A 16,626-nucleotide genomic window follows, 5' to 3' on the forward strand; every position below is an offset into this window, starting at 1 on the left:
TGAGTAGTGGATTACCCATTTAGACATGCAGGCCATGATGTCATGTTGTGGTACCATATGATCCCCTTAACTAAGCATGAAATTGCTACTTCTGCCTAATGGTGTCCATGGGCAAGTATGGCATGATTCTCTATAGTTGCTGACATGCCTCCAATGGGCAAATTGATTATAACTTCTCAGAGCTATCAACCCTTTGTGTGGCTGATACCTACTCAGGATATGGCATTACTATGCTTGTCAAATCTGCCGCCATTGTTTGTTTGTTTTTTGCTTTTTGGAGGGCAACTGGGGTTAAGTGACTTGCCCTAGGACACACTGCTAGTTTTTGTGTTAAGTGTCTGAGGCCAGATTTGAACTCAGATCCTCCCAACTCCAGGGCCAGTGCTCTATTCACTGTGCCACCTAGCCGCCCCATCCACCATAGTCTTCTCATAAAATTGATCCTTCTTCCTTGTGCTCCCTCTCCCTTCTGATCAGGGTACTCTTTTCCAAGAAGACCCAAGATGGGGCTCACTGTCATCACATCTACTGGGTTTTCCACCAATTGTATCAGCCTCAGGCAGCTAGCATTTTTGAATGCTAGAACAGGTTCTTGAAATAATAGCTTCATCATCATCACCATGACTATCATGGTTGGGTGACCTACCTACCTGTCTGCATACAAAGTTTTGTGCTCAACAAGTCAAAGGTACTCAAGGAAGGGGGAAAGTTCTCCAGTTCAGCAGTTTCTTGGACCCAACCTCCAGGAAGTTTTATCTGATAACACAGGTTGATTTAAGGGGTTGTGTGCAAGGGAGAGAGGAGTTTAAGCATGAAAATAACAAGCAGAATTTATGATAACTTTTTTTGTAATATAAATAACAAGTAGTCTGAAATGGAAACTCATGGTTTTATAAACGATCCTCTATTTTTTGTTGTGTATATGAAAATGCTATTTTTAATGGTACATAAATTCAGAATTCAAAAAGGGAAAAATAGAATTAAAGGTGCTCTATGGTTGAAATTGTTAATATTTATATAGCATTTTAAGATTTGCAAAGGACTTTTAATATATCATGTCACTGAATCTCACAACAACCCTGTGAGGTAGGCATTTTATAGATGAGAAAACTGAGGATGAGAGGTTATCTATTTCTTACCAGATCCTCTGATACTAGATCTAACTTTTTTTCCCCAGAAAACTACATCTCTACACTGAACCTACTTAACTTGTCTTCTAGTATTGTTGCTGGGAAGACCTCAGTAGTTTGGGGGCTGGGGCACTGGGCTTCTGGACTTGATACCTGCTCTGGTGGGGACATTAAATAAGGAGAGGTCAGATTGTTCTACCTAATTTATGCCATTTTCTGATGCCACCAAAGTTTTTACATAAGGATGTTATATTTCCATCTCAACCATTCCTAGCATGTCTGTTATAAAACTCTTGATGATTAAAAGAGGTTACACTGAAACCTCTCCAGATCTTAAGGAGACTGTACCATAAAATGTATTCACTGGCATTTAGCAGAAGTAAAAATCGGCTTTCATTTCCTCATAATTATATTAATAGCATTATACTCTAGTATGGATTCTCTGATGCTGAGTAAAGGCCAAACTCTGACTAAAGACTTTTTTGCACTGATTACATTCATAAATATTCTTTCCAATATGAATTTTCTGATGCCTATCAAGATCTGAGCTCCACCTGAAGGCTTTCCCACATTTGTTACATTCAAAGGGTTTCTCTCCACTATGAATTCTATGATGTCTATTAAGGTCTGAACTCTGATTAAATGTTTTCCCACATTCATTGCATTCATAGGGTTTCTTTCCACTATGAATTCTCTGATGTTGAATAAGTTGTGAGCTCCCCCTGAAAGCTTTCCCACATTCACTACATTTATAAGGCTTTTCTCCTGTATGACTCCTCTGATGTTCTATAAGGATTGAGTTCCGACTAAAAGCTTTGCCACATTCATTACATTCATAGGGTTTCTCTCCAGTGTGAATTATCTGATGTCTAATCAGATCTGAGCTACACCGGAAGGCTTTTCCACATTCATTACATTCATAAAGTTTCTCTTCCTTATTAATGCTCTGCTGTCCAGTAAGGTCTGTGTCCTGTTTGAAGGTTTGTTCATCAAGTTCTTCAACAGCATGAAGTCTCTGATGCTTAAGAAAGACTGTGCGTCCACTAAAGGCTTTCCCACATTTGTGACATCCATAAGGTTTCTCTCCACTGTGTATTCTTTGGTGTTGAAGAAGGAGTGAACTCTGTCTGAATGTTTTTCCACATTCACTACATTCATAGGGTTTCTCCCCAGTATGAATTCTCTTGTGTGTAACAAGGTGTGAATTCTGACTAAAGGCTTTCCCACACTCATCACATTCATAGGGTTTTTCTCCAGTATGAATTCGATGATGTATAATGAGCTCTGAGCTCTGATTGAAGGCTTTCCCACATTCTTTACAAACATAGGGTTTCCCTTCACTATGAATTCTCTGATGTAGGATAAGGTTTGAGCTCCCCCTGAAGGCTCTTCCACATTCCTTACATTCATAAGGATTCTCCCCAGTATGAATTCTCTGATGTCTACAGAGATTGGAGCTCTGATTAAAACCTTTTCCACATTCATCACATATATAGGGTTTCTTTCCTGTATGAATTCTCTGATGTATGGTAAGATTTGATCCTCGGTTAAAGACTTTTCCACATTCATTACACTCATGAGTTCTCTTTGAAGTATGAATTTTTTTATATTCAGTAAGTTCTGGTTTTTCTTTCAGTTTCTGATCATATATTTCACATCTTTGGGATTCCTCCCCTGCAGGAGCTCTATGAAGTGTAACAAGGTTTGAGCTCCAATTGACGTTTCTCTCTCTCTCATTACATTCCTTATTGCTTTCTCCTATAAGGCTTTTTCTTTGGGTCATACTTACTTGCCTGAACCTTTTCTTTCGGGAATGGGTCTGGTTCAGTCCATCCTCTGAAACATTTAAACTTTGCTTCTCTAACTCATCTTTACATATCCTGGTTTCCACCAACTCAAATCTTTGGGGAATTTGACTTGAAATTGTTTCTGATGTTGCTTGAAATGCCTCGTCTCCAGAAATTTCCTGTTTTGGCTTCCATTCCCTCTTTTCAGTCCTGTTCTCACAATCTGAAACAATAAAGAAAAAAATTTAAATAAATATTATTTATTTTCTAGGAAAAAGGAAACTGAAGGGAGAAAGAATAATAAAAATGAAACAAATTTTCATCAAGAAAAACAAATTTGAAAGTCCTCTAAGTGGCCTCAAGAACTCTATGCACTGGGGGTGGCTAGGTGGCACAGTGAATAGAGCACCGGCCCTGGAGTCAAGAGGACCTGAGTTCAAATCCGGCCTCAGACACTTAATACTTCCTGTGTGACCTTGGTGATCCTTGGGTTTCTAGCTGAGTCTTACCTTTCCCAGGTCTTCAGTGTGCATTCTGGATACATTCTGCGGGTTCACATAAAGGAGAAGTTGAGCCAGTGGAAATGGAAAGAGGCACAGCTTTACTGGCAGGACAGGTGTGTTGTTACATCTCTTCTCTTTGACCCCTCATGCTTCAGCCCTTAAATCCCCAAGGTGCACTTGCAGAGCTTGTGGACAGCTCATGAGGGAAGGTGGGGGGGGGCCAATCAGAGAACAGGGAGGCTGTGTCCAGAACAGCTTGCATACTCCTGTGCACTTACCCTTAGTCCCTGAGATTAATCTCAAGGTAACAGGGTACATTGAGTGACAGCACACAATCTGGGTGTCTCGGCACTTCCTAGAGGTTAGGGTGCCCTGACCACAGATAAGATCACATACTGCTGAGTGCCCTATATCCTGTTACATCAGACTTGAACTCAGAGAGGCTGCCTGAGACCCATAGAGGGGCTACAGGCCTCAACACTTGGGCAAGTCACTTAACCCCAATTGCTCTGCCTTCCCCCCTCCAAAAAGAAAAAAAAAAGAACTCTATCCACTGAACCACCTAGCTGCCTCCTTAGCTTCAATAGCTTAGCATTAATATTTTCCACTGGCTTCAGTTTTACTTCCTTTTTTTTTTTTTAATAGGTTACACAGTCAGTTATTTTGTGTGGGTGTTAAGTATCTGAGGCCAGAACTGATCCCGGATCCTCCTGACTCCGGGGCCGGTACTTTTACTCACTGTGCCACCTAGCCGCCCCTCTCCATCATTTTCTTAAAAATAGACAATTAACAAAACAAGCAAGCCATGATTTGCTGATTTCCAAGTATAAAAACAGTCACACTGAAAACTTAATAATTGGCTATTATGAGCTGCTTTGAATTGACTCTAGCACATCCCTATTTTGACTATAATATTTAAAAACTGCAGTATTTTTAAAAGTGTCAATCAATAAATAAGCATTTATTACTATGTGTGAGGCCTACTATGAGCCAAGCAAAGCCTAGGTACTGAGGATACAAGGAATAAAACATTCTACTCACAAGGAACTTACATTCTAAAAGAAAAGGCAAGTATGTATAACTAAATATATGTGTATGTACCGTGTTTCCCCGATACTAAGACACTGTCTTATTAATTTTTTTGGAAAGAAAAACACCAGAGGGCTTATTTTCAGGGGAGGGCTTATGTTGTCCTGCCTCAGCTCTCCTCCGCGGCACTGCTCTCAATGGCGCCAGCAAATCACTGGGGAAGAACAGGATGACGCGCTCACTGCTGCAGCTCTGATTGTATGCAGCTCAGAGCGCGGCGTGCATTTCACGGGGGGGGGGGGGGGGAACGGTGCATACAGAGGGTACCGTAATGTAGCGTGTAGCACAGGGGATCACCTTCACTACAGTAGCAATCTCAATAGGGCTTATTTTCAGGGGAGGGCTTATTTTAGAGGAATCTTACACAGTAAGGGGAGGGCTTATTTTCGGGATAGGTCTTATTATGGGGGAAACACGGGTATATATATTCAGAATAAATATGAAGAGAATAAACACAAAATAGTTAAATACAAGCTAGTTTGGGAGGAAGGGCCCTAGCTACTGGGTGATCAAGAAAGGGTTCTCATAGAAGGTGATGCTTGGGCTGCATCTTGTAGCTTCTATCAGAGGAAATCAGTGGGGTGAAGGTGAGAATAGAATTTATTCTAGGAATAATGGGTGGTCAGTGAAACAAGCACAAAGATAAGGGATGGACTGTGATATGTAAGGAACAAAGAGATTATCAGTTTGGCTGGACGACAGAATTCGAGAAGGGGATTAATGTTTAAGGAATTTGGAAAGATAGCTTGGTGCCAGGTAGAGAGGCAAAAGGAAGCATTGGATTTGACTGGGTAGGGAGGGAAGTGACATAGTCAGATGGACTGTAGTGATGACAGAGATGAGGCCAGGATTCCTGAGACCTGAATGGTCCCTGCTCTCAGGACATAAAAAGTCCAAGATGGGTGGATGTCTGAAGACCAGTCAAGTGGTTGACCAAACTTGTTTCCATGTGGACACAAGGGGGCAGGGCACACAGAAGCTAAACCTCACTGAGTCCTTGCTGAACCAGGACTCTCAACCTCTTTTTATTAACTGTTCGATGATTTTTGAATGTTTCATTTCATCCAACACTGAATCTGAACTGAAAGGGTACTGGTGTTAGGCCTGCTCTAATAGAGACCGATCAGAAGACTATTGTGATCATCTAGGTGGAGATGATAACTGAGGTGGTAGCTGTGGGAGGCGAAAGGAGAGATTATGAGATGCTGTGGAGGTAGAAATGGCAAGATATGACATCTATTTTAGATACCTGGGGTGAGAAAGAGATTGAAAATAATCTCAAGGCGGGGCTAGGTGGTGCAGTGAATACAGCACCGGCCCTAGAGTCAGGAGGACCTGAGTTCAGATTTGACCTGAAACATTTAACACTTACCAGCTGTGTGACCTTGGGTAAGTCAATTAACCCCAATTGCCCTGCCTTCCCCCCTCCAAAAAAAAAAACTATAATAATAATCTCAAGATTATGAAGTTGGGAGTCTAGAAGGATACTTGGTGCCTGGGTCAAAGAAGATTGATAGCTGTTGTTGCCAAAACCATTAGATTTTATTGGCAGTTATGTGTTATGGACAAAACACTAATAGACTCACTGGGATCTCCCAATTGTTTTATGGAAATATAATTTTATTTATACAGTGCTAGGAATTCTATTCCTGTTAGTTCCTGTGAGTCTGTCAATAAGCATTTATTAAATATTTCTGCTCTTGACAATGCTGATTAGTTTTGCTTCACTTTTTCTGGTGTGAAATATATGTGATATAAAAACAAAAGACAGTAATGAAGATTTATTTTTTAAAAGAAAAGAGATAAGTAGGAAAACTAATTCATGACTAAAGGTATCATAGATAATAATTATAATAATATCACATATACGTGTGTATGTATAATAATATCACACGTGTGTGTATACAGACACACATACAAACACACACACACACACACACACACACACACACACACACTGAATGGACCAAAAGACCAAGCAATCAAATTCTTTTTTTTTTTTTTGCTTTTTGGAGGGCAATTGGGGTTAAGTGACTTGCCCAAGGTCACATGGCTAGTTTTTTTTTGTGTTAAGTGTTTGTGTCCTCTATTCACTGTGTCACCTAGCTGCCCCAAGCAATTAAATTCTTTTTTTAAATTTTTTATTAATTTGTTTGTTTCCTTTTAGTTTACAGGATTCAATTCCACAATTCCTTGAGTTTCACATTTTGTCCCCTTCCCTGCCCTCCCCCCCATGGCAGCTTATAGTCAAGTATAGGATCTGTAAATATTTCCACATTATACATTAGTCAGGTTATAAGGACGGATTGTCCCAGCTGAAATGAAAAATGGTAAAGAGGACATAAAACCAAATAAGAGAAGGAAAAAGATCAGGTGTTTTGCTTCCACCTGGATATAAATTTAGTTCTTTCTAGTTCTTTCTCTGGATGAACATATTTCTCTCCATCATGAGTCTTTTGGGATTGACTTGTATCACTGCATTGCTGAGAAGAGTCCAGTCTATCAAAGTTGGTCATCACACATACGTTGTGTCTGTAATTGTGTACAAATTTCTCCTGGTTCTACTCTTCTCACTCAGCATCAGTTCTTTTAAGCCTCTCCAGTTAAATATGAAGACCATCTGCTCCTCGTTTCTTATAGCACAACAGTATTCCATAACATGCATATACCACAACTTGTTCAGCCATTCCCCAATTGATGGGCACCCCCTTAATTTCCAATTCTTTGCTACCACAAAAAGAGCTGCTATAAACATTTTTGTACATATGGGTCTTTCTCTCATTTCTATGATCTCTTTGGGATATAACCGTAGGGGTATTGCTGGATCAAAGGGTATGAAAGTATTTATAACCCTTTGGGCATAATTCCAGATTGCTCTCCAGAAAGGCTGGATCAGTTCACAACTCCACCAGCAATGCGTTAGTGTTCCAATTTGCCCACATCCTCTCCAGCATTTGTCATTTTCCTGTTTTGTCATCTTAGCCAATCTGATTGATGAGATGTGGTACCTCAGAGTTGTTTTGCTTTGCATTTCTCTAATCAATAGTGAATTGGAGCATTTCTTCATGTGCTTATAGATAGCTTTAATTTCTTTCTCTGAAAACTGCCTGTTCATACCCTTTGACCATTTATCAATTAGGGAATGACTTATAAATTTGACTCAATTCTCTGTATATTAATAATTAAATTCTTAAAGAAAAAGCTACCTACTATTTTAAAAAGCCTAGTAGTAGGAAACTAATTATAGGCAAACTTAATGTTTCTCTCCAAGAGCTTGATAAGTCCAACAAAGGAGATAAAAAAATAAATTGTAAACTTAACAAAAAAGCTGTGAAAACTATATTAGAGAAATCTGTGGAAACTTTTGAATGTGTTATTCCTTAGACTGCAATTGCAGTCACACAAAAACTGTGGATGCACTACTATACATAGAACTTATAAAAATGCAGAAAAGCAGAAATCTTAAGTCCATTTTTTATAGAACAGAATATGATTTAAAAATTTTTTTTAATGAACAAAAGACAAAGACGTAAATGGAGTCTAAAATAAGACATTCCAAATAATTGGTGAATCAAACCAAATCATAGAAACAAATGAACATTAAAGAGAATGATAATAATGAGATTATGGTGTCCTGAAACCAATCGGGAATACCCTGTTGAGAATTCACTTTTTTTAAACCTAAAAATGAAAAAAATGTATGATCACAAACAAGGACAAGAGATTTCAAAAATTAAAGGTGAGACAAACAAATTGAAAAAAAAAATTAGACCAATAAGTTATTAAATAGGGAAAAGATCTGGTTTTTTCCTCCAGAAAAGACTAATAAAGTTGATAAGCTAGTAGTCATTTGCTTTTATAAAAGAAAGGAAAACCAAATCAACAAAATAAAACATGAGGAGGGGGAAATTCACAAGTGAAGAGGAAATAAAACATTTATTAAACACTTTTATATCTAGTGGCAACAAACCTGAAAACCTAATTGAAGTGGATTAACATCTAGAAAAATATAAAATAACAAAACTAACAAGATAGGGAATAGATAATCTAAATAACCCATTATCATAAAAGGAAACTGAACAAATACAAAGGACAAAAACAAAACAACAGGTCCAAACCAACTTAACAAATAATTTCTAGCATTCATTTAAGGAACAACAACAAACCCCCCCCAACTGTTTTCAAAATGTAGAAAAAAGACACACCATACCAAACTTTTTCTATGAGACAAACATGACCTTGATTTCCAAATTGAGGAGAGATAAAGCAGAGAAAGAGAATTATATATTAACACTAATGAACACTGATGCAAAAAACACTAGATAAACTATTGGCAAAAAGACTACAACAAAATAAGAAACCTATTATGATCAATTGGACTTACATAAAAATGCAAGAATTAGGAAACATTAAGAAAACTATTAGCACAATAAATTATATTAATAACAAAAATAAAATAATGTCTATAGATACAAAGAAAACTTTCATTTTTATTAAAAACTACTATAAATCTAGTAAGGAAATAATAAAAGGGCCTTTCTTTTATATGCTTAAAAATTTAATATAAAACTCAAATCAAAATTATTTGTAATGAAAAAACACTCAATCCTGAACAGTCAGAGATCAGGAAGTTTATAATTCGTGACCCCAAATTAAAATGATTCCAGCCCCATTTTTGTTTTTGTTTTAATGGAAAAAAAAAAAACAACCCAGATTCCCAGAGGATGAATTATGGGTCAGGGAAACAGGTTTTTAGAAAACAGGCTCATGTTCCCATTACTACTGCCTCTTTTCTTCCTGTTTATGATACTGAAATAATCCTCCTTGCCAAGACAAACCTCTCTACAAGTACCTTTGTTCCCATCCCCTCCTATCCTTTCCAGGAAATTGCAACCCATTATCCCCTCAAGCTAGCATCCTATTTGACCCTTCTGCTGCATTTGACACTACTGATCACTCTCTTCATCTTGGATAATCTCTCTTTTTACATTTTATGATACTATCCTCTCCTTATGAACTCCCAACAGTATGTTATACTTCCCTTGTCCAAACTAGACCAAGGGTCAACAACGTCAATACTGCCAAGGACATTCATACCTTTCTGACACCTTTTCACATCTACCTTCAACTCTGAATCACTCCTACCATTTGTTTTCTTTGTTCCTCCTTTATGGAACATTGCTGAACACAGATAAGGCTCTGAAATACCTGTATTATATTAATGGATCCCCCAATCCCAACTTCTCTCCAAAACAGCTGCTTCTCCCAACTTCTCTTTTTCTGTCAATGGCACTCGTGACTTCTACAGTTACTCTGGCTTAGAACCTTAGAGTAATCACTGAATATAGGAAATGAAGAAAGAAGACTGAGTCATAAAGACAGGTCTTTTCTTCCTATGAAATATCTCTTATATTTGTCCCTTCAATTTTAGTCCCATTGTTACCCTTCTAGTTGAGGCTTATTACTTTGAGAAGGATGAGTGTTGTTCCCACTCCCTGTTTCCAGAATATTCTGCTAAAACACTGATGGGGTACCTGGGGTCTAGATCAATTTGTGAAACCAACTTGTAAAACCAGTCTGTTCAGTTGTAACTGCAATTTGTCCTTTCCCATCCTTGAGCTCTGCCCCTTCTCCTTATCCCACACTCCACCTAGGCAACACCCAGTGACCCCTTTGTTCTTACTTAATCTCTTCATTTCTTCTGGGCCTGGCCCAAATCTTATCTAAACTATCTATTCACATGCTCCTCTTGGTCAGCTCTGACCTTTGTCTATGCACTGAGGCCCCTCCCATCTGGTCAGCCCTGACAATGGCAGCCCTACCCTTTAAAGGTAAAAGCATGTACCCCTCTCACTTGCAGGTCCCCTAAAGGACTCTTGCCCGCTTAGTGTAACAATAAACTTCTACAACTCTCACTCCAATTAAGCCTGAGACCTTGAATTCTTTCCAGATGATATTGCAGGTTTTCTGGTCTTAGATAAGATCAGAATTCCTGCTGAACCTATTGGGATCCTGTCCCCTATCAACACCACTTCAATCATGTCTCTACTTTGCTGAGAATTAGCTTTTTTGTCCTCTCTTTTCTATAAAGTAATATTCAAGGACACGTAGAAGCATTATGGTAGGAGTAATATCTTAACTTCTGCCCCCATGCAAGCTAGGCTAGTTTTTCCTTAAAAAGCACTGAAACCAATCTTTGAGACTTGTTTGGTTGAGGGGCCTAAAGGTTCAGGCTGTTGACATTACTTCCTAGTCACCTGTGTACCAAATGGTCAGGATTGGGGATCTTGGGTTGGGGAATTACAATGGGTAGCTCTGGCAAGGGAGCTTTGCTCAGCTGAGTCAACTAGAGGTGTCCTCAATATCTATCCTTGTTGAATATCCTTTTCTTGTTATGATTAAGTGAATCTCCATTTGTTAACTGTAGAATGAGTATCTCATTTTGTTCCAATATTGAACCTAAACCATCAGGGGTGTGGCCTGACTCAGACCACAATCTAGAAAGAGTTCAAAATCTGAGGGAGATGGAGATGACTCTCATGAACCAGGTTTTACCGTTTCTTGTTCCTAGAATTTAAATAACTTCTAGATTTCTAGATTTTAAAAACTTCCATGGCATGTTGATGGAAGAGATTCCACCTGTTCAATGTAGTCCACAATTTTCAATGTTCAGCTGCTGTAAGGGAAGGTGATTGCTGTAAGATAAGGGGATTGGATTGGGGAGTGGAAAAAATACAAGGAGAAAGAGAGGGGAAGGAAAAGAATTCTCTGTATAAGTCCCATCAGGTTTTGTCCTTTGACCACAGCACACTTCCACAGATTCGGAAATTTCTGACCCTTGAAGCAAAATTTATAGAGCGTTGCCCAGTCCCCCATCTTCATCATCACATACACACAGAAATTAGTGGCAAAATGAGGATACCAGTGGTGACCGACTGGGCATCAGGCATCTCCCAAACTTGAATTAATGTAATTCTTCCAAGTGTATACAAGTAATAGAGGGGAACAGATTATTGTAATAGAAAAAAAAAACATTAGACTGGGAGTCAGAGAACCTGGCCTCAAATACTGGATCTGCCATTTATTGCCTGTGGTACCTTGGGCAAATAATTTCCCCTCTCTTGGCCTCAGTTTCTTCATCTGAAAAATGAAGAGGGGTAGACTAGACAGCCTTATGAGGATTCTCCTACCTCTAAAGTCTACAATTCTTTTAATGAAAGGAATCTTTTTCAGAGGCAAAAGATAGCCAGTACTAGTGATGGGGGACAGAATCCCAATAGGTTCAGCAGGAATTCTGATTTTATCTAAGACCAGAAAACCTGTAATATTGTCTGGAAAGAATTCAAGGTCTCAGGCTTAATTGGAGTGAGAGTTGTAGAAGTTTATTGTTACACTAAGCGGGCAAGAGTCCTTTAGGGGACCTGCGAGTGAGAGGGGTACATGCTTTTACCTTTAAAGGGTAGGGTTGCCATTGTCAGGGCTGACCAGAAGGGAGGGGCCTCAGTGCATAGACAAAGGTCAAAGTTGACCAAGAGGAGCATGTGAATAGATAGTTTAGATAAGATATGGGCCAGGTTGAAGGAGACAAAAGGCAAGGACAAAGGAGGGTGTGGGCCAGGCCTGAGAAGAAATGAAGAGATTAAGTAAGAACAAAAGGGGTCACAGGGTGTTGCCTAGGTGGAGTGTGGGATAGGGAGAAGGGGCAGATCTCAAGGGTGGGAAAGGACAAATTGCAGTTACAATTGAACAGACTGGTTTTACAAGTTGGTTTCACAAATTGATCTATACCCCAGGTACCCCATCACTAGAGTTCCCCAAAATACTGAGCTAGAGACTTCAGAAAAGGCCAAGTTTTTGCAGCAAATCAATCTTTCCCATCACAGTGAAAGAAAGTGCTTTCTTGCCAGACTCTTAAAGAAAGAGGAGGTACAGGGGCAGCTAGTTGGCACAGAGAATAGAGCACTGGCCCTGGAGTCAGGAGGACCTGAGTTCAAATCCGACCTCAGACACTTAACAAAAAAACTAGCTGTGTGACCTTGGGCAAGTCACTTAACCCCAACTGCCCTGATTTTCCCGCTCCAAAAGAAAAAGGAAAAAGGAAAGAGAAGGTACAGATTAAGGAAGAAATCAATAAATTCACTCATTTCCCAATTTTTCATTCACCAGGCCAGATACCTTGGTGCAGAGAACCAAAACATCCAGCCACTATACCTCATGGAGACCTGGAAATCTATAGTTACTGACCCCAATTTAAACTGATCTCTTTATATATCAAATTCTTGGCCTCATCTTACGGTTTTTGTTTTTATCTTTAATTTTTAAAATGATGTCTTGGGGCAGCTACGTGGTGCAGTGAATAGAGAGCACTGGCCCTGGAGTCAAGAGGACCTGAGTTCAAATTTGGCCTCAGACACTTAACACTTACTAACCATGTGATCTTGGACAAATCACTTAACACCAATTGTCCACCCTTCCCCCCTCCCAAAAAAAAGCAAAAAAAAAATGATGTCTGAAAGTCCAGTTATGGGTCAGGGGAGTGAGTGCTTACCCAACAGGCTCATGTTTCCATCATTCTCCAGCATCTGATCCTTGTGGAGATTCTCCTGTGGGAAGATCTGTCTCTTGGATTCCTCCTGGGTAAGAAATAGGGCCATTGACTCTGCCATACTGGGCTCTTGAGGGAGAAATTTTTGTTGCTGTGAGGAAATATGCAAAGAAGAAAGCTTTGGTAACCAGTACAGTGAGGGGTGGGAAGGGCATAATGGGCTTTAATCTGACTTCAAGATGGGGATGTATATTGGCAGGAAGAAAAGGTATGCTGTTATTAGGGGGTGGTTTGTGTGTGTGGATATAAGAACTGAAGTTTCTATAGAATTTAAACATTTACAAAGTGCTTTATACACATTATCTTAGCCTTCTTTACCCTGTGAGGTACTTTATGTGAGCATCATTATCCCCATTTTACAAATGAGAAAACTGAATCTCAGAGTGCCTGGGGTCACATAGTTTGCAAGTCCTATACAACTCAAAAAGTACAGAAGTGGGATTTGCACCCAGGTACTTGCTGACTGTAAGCTCAGCACTTCACATGTCACACTGGACCAAAAAATGGAGAGGGTGGGAGGAAAGACGAGTTATGGGGTGGGGAGCACGAAAGAGAATGAGTGTATAAGAAGGGATGTATGTGTGAGTAAGGAAGGGGTTTATGTGTATGGGCTGTGTATGTTGGGAAGGGGTGTGTTGAAGGGAGGCAAAGAAAGGGAGGGAGAAGTGTGCTTAAGCAGTGGGGGATGTCTGAATTTTTGTTGGGCTCCCAAAAGGCCAGGGGAAGGTTTGGGACATAGGGGTGTATTTCTGACCCAGGCGAGGGTCATCTTGCCTATAAGGGAATGGGGTAGGAAGGTGCTTATCTAGGGAGGGGTGGAAATCGAAGTGTGACAGTGGGAGTGCAGGATTCCGGCTAGTGCGGAAGAGGACGAGTGGATGGATGGGTGTGTAGATGTGCATCCCCTGTATAACCACGGGGGTGACCACACACACACGTACTTGTCACGGCGCAGGCACAGGTGTGCGTGGGATGGAGGGAAGGGGGTGGGGGGGAAGCGTGGGGTTCAACCCTTTATATCAGACCATGGAGAGACATGGGTCTCACCTTCTCCAGGCTGCCACCAGCCTCTTGCCCGCTCATTGCCCGCGCCCCTACCACTGCAGCCTCCATTACCGCCTCCCCTCGAGACTGGGCCAGATGGGAACGGTCACTTCCGGTGCCCTCCTGGACCAGTCGGGAACTAGTCTCCTCCCTCCCCCCCTCCCATCCCTCTTCTCCCTATCCCCCCAGTCAACTACAGTTCCCTCCCGAGAACCACCGACATCCGAGTCCTCCGGTTTTCCTAGAGCGTCCACGAGGACCCAAACTTCCGGTATATTGGCTACTTCGAGAATCAATTCAATCCATCCCGTGATTATTAAACGCTGTGTGCCCGGGGTGTGTATAAGTGCAAGGCGCTGGAGGCACAAAGACAAAAAACGGAAGTGTACTTGGCGGGGGTACAGAAGACAAAACATTTACACAAGTCAGTGTACAGTAAGAACCATGGTCCCCTTTTTGGACCCCCGATGGTGGACCGAATTGGGGTCTGCGGAAGTGGGCCTTTAAAGAAAGGGTCAGACTATTATTAAACAATCCGACTTTTTACACCACTCCCAGAGCCCTGTAGAAAGTGACGTAGAGGTTAAGTTTGGCTCAAAGCCAGGGTTTGTCTAACAGGGGAAGTAGAAAAGTACTTGATATACAAAGATCAGGTATAGGACAGCTATTTATTTCCTCTACACAAAAGAAATACACACTGAGACCCACAAGTACAGTTACATTGAAAGAAAAACAAATAGTAGTAATGAAAAACCAGGAGTCCAGAGGACTGAAGATGAAATATAGCACCCATCTCAGTCAATTAACATTTATTAAATGCCTACTAAGCTAAATGCTTGTGATAGAAATAGAGCTAAAAGAATCCAGCTCTCAAAGAGCTTATATAAGGACAATCGTGTAAAATATGTACAGACAAGATATACAGAATAAATGGGAAATAATTGACAGAGGGAAGATGTTAGAATGAAGTAGCTTTCTTTAGAATGTGGAATTTTAGCTGGTATCTGGAGGAGGCCAGAAAAGCCATGAGGCAGAGATGAGGAGGGAGAGTTGTTTCCAGCATAGGGGAGTCAGTGAAAATACACAGAGTCTAAAGATGAAGTGTCTTGTTTAAGGAACAGCAAAGTCTCCCCTCTCCCTAACTTTCCTACTACTATCAAGGACACTATTATCTCCCTAATCATGCAGTCTAGTGGAACCTTTTCTTGGGACCTCCCTCAGTCTGGTTCTTCCCACAGTCTGGGTCCTTCTCTGAGATACCCATGTAACCAATAACTTTATCTGCCACAATTCTCTTCTCCCTTTGCTTCATGCTTGTTCCAACCTCTTTAATTCAAATATTCAGAATCTCTTCTTTCTCAGATACAGAAATCAAATCCCTTTTTCATACAAATTGCTAAGGGCATGACTTAGTCTCCACACAATGACTTCATTGATTTAAGGTACTCTACAAGCCCTTTTCACATAGTTCTGATTATCTGCTTCAATCAAAAGTGTTTTCACTTAGCCAAGTCACTAGAACCAAATAAAATAGTTTCAACTCCACCCTTGCAAAGGCAAGGGAGACTTAGAGAAAAATTAATTTGGGAAATAAACAGATGGATAAGAAGGTGATGTCTGAGAATGGGGTTTAACTTTTCAGATTACAGTTAACAATGTAGGTATGACAGATTCTTGACTAGAAATGGAATACATCTATCAAAGTCTAATAAGAATATATTTGTCAGATGGTTTGCAAATCTAATTAAAAAACCACAGACTTCCTGCCAAGTTGGCCACCTGAACAGGTAGACTGCTCAATTTCCACATAGTTACTGTGAGGGGAATTATGCTTTTCATATTAATTAATATGATATATGTAATGATTTGTTTAGATTTACTAATATTAATAACTAATAATTTAGATTTTTCAGAATTGCCTCTACTGCCTTTTAAGTCAGAAGCTTACAGTGCAACTTGATCAATGAAATCCTTGATAACAGTCTCATAATCACTTTCATTCTTGTACTGTGTACCTTAAGTGAATCGAATCAAAGATTGTAGAACCTGTTCCCATCATATAATTCTGGTTCTGTGACCAGAGTAACAACCGCCAAGGACCTGAAACGACACTGTTCCCACAGGATTCCAGGACATTTTTATTTATTGTGGACTCATGGGCTTGGCATAGGAAAACACTCAGGCCCTGGGAAACAATTGTTTATAATCCACTTTACCCCCTCCCTTCTCACTTGTGTTTTATGTGTATAATCTCTGCCTTCACTACAGCAAGGTGGAATTCTGATGAGGAGAATTCCTGATTTGCAAATCTGTTACTCATAATGAAACTAATTAATTAAACTGCTACTTGATCACTGGCACTCCTGTCTCTAGGCTTGTTTTTTGTGGCTCCAAGAATTCCCAGGTTAGAGACTGGCTCAGTAAAATCCTGTTAACACTGCTGACACTATGATAAAAACCTTGAACTT

At 40.1% G+C, this 16,626-nt stretch overlaps 1 protein-coding gene across 3 annotated transcripts; it reads right to left on the bottom strand.

The window, feature by feature from the left end:
- Positions 1 to 999: 999 nt before the first annotated feature.
- On the bottom strand, positions 1,000 to 14,501 carry LOC138142203 (zinc finger protein 594-like). Of its 3 annotated transcripts, none has more exons than XM_069063221.1 (3): positions 14,380 to 14,501; positions 13,058 to 13,205; positions 1,000 to 3,140 (listed from the first exon to the last, which is right to left on the bottom strand). In XM_069063221.1, exons 2-3 carry the CDS (start codon positions 13,173 to 13,175, stop codon positions 1,552 to 1,554), a joined length of 1,707 nt encoding a protein of 568 aa, XP_068919322.1. In that variant the 5' UTR covers positions 13,176 to 13,205; positions 14,380 to 14,501; the 3' UTR covers positions 1,000 to 1,551. The 3 variants fall into 3 exon arrangements, with proteins under 3 accessions (XP_068919322.1, XP_068919320.1, XP_068919321.1); XM_069063219.1 differs by lacking the exon at positions 14,380 to 14,501 and adding an exon at positions 14,162 to 14,317; XM_069063220.1 differs by lacking the exon at positions 14,380 to 14,501 and adding an exon at positions 14,162 to 14,314 and having other exon boundaries at positions 13,058 to 13,142.
- Positions 14,502 to 16,626: the final 2,125 nt, after the last annotated feature.

Source organism: Petaurus breviceps, unplaced genomic scaffold, assembly GCF_028583685.1.
Source record: "Petaurus breviceps papuanus isolate PSGF00001 unplaced genomic scaffold, PetGlider_PUasm1.0 90537, whole genome shotgun sequence".
NCBI lineage: Eukaryota > Metazoa > Chordata > Mammalia > Diprotodontia > Petauridae > Petaurus > Petaurus breviceps.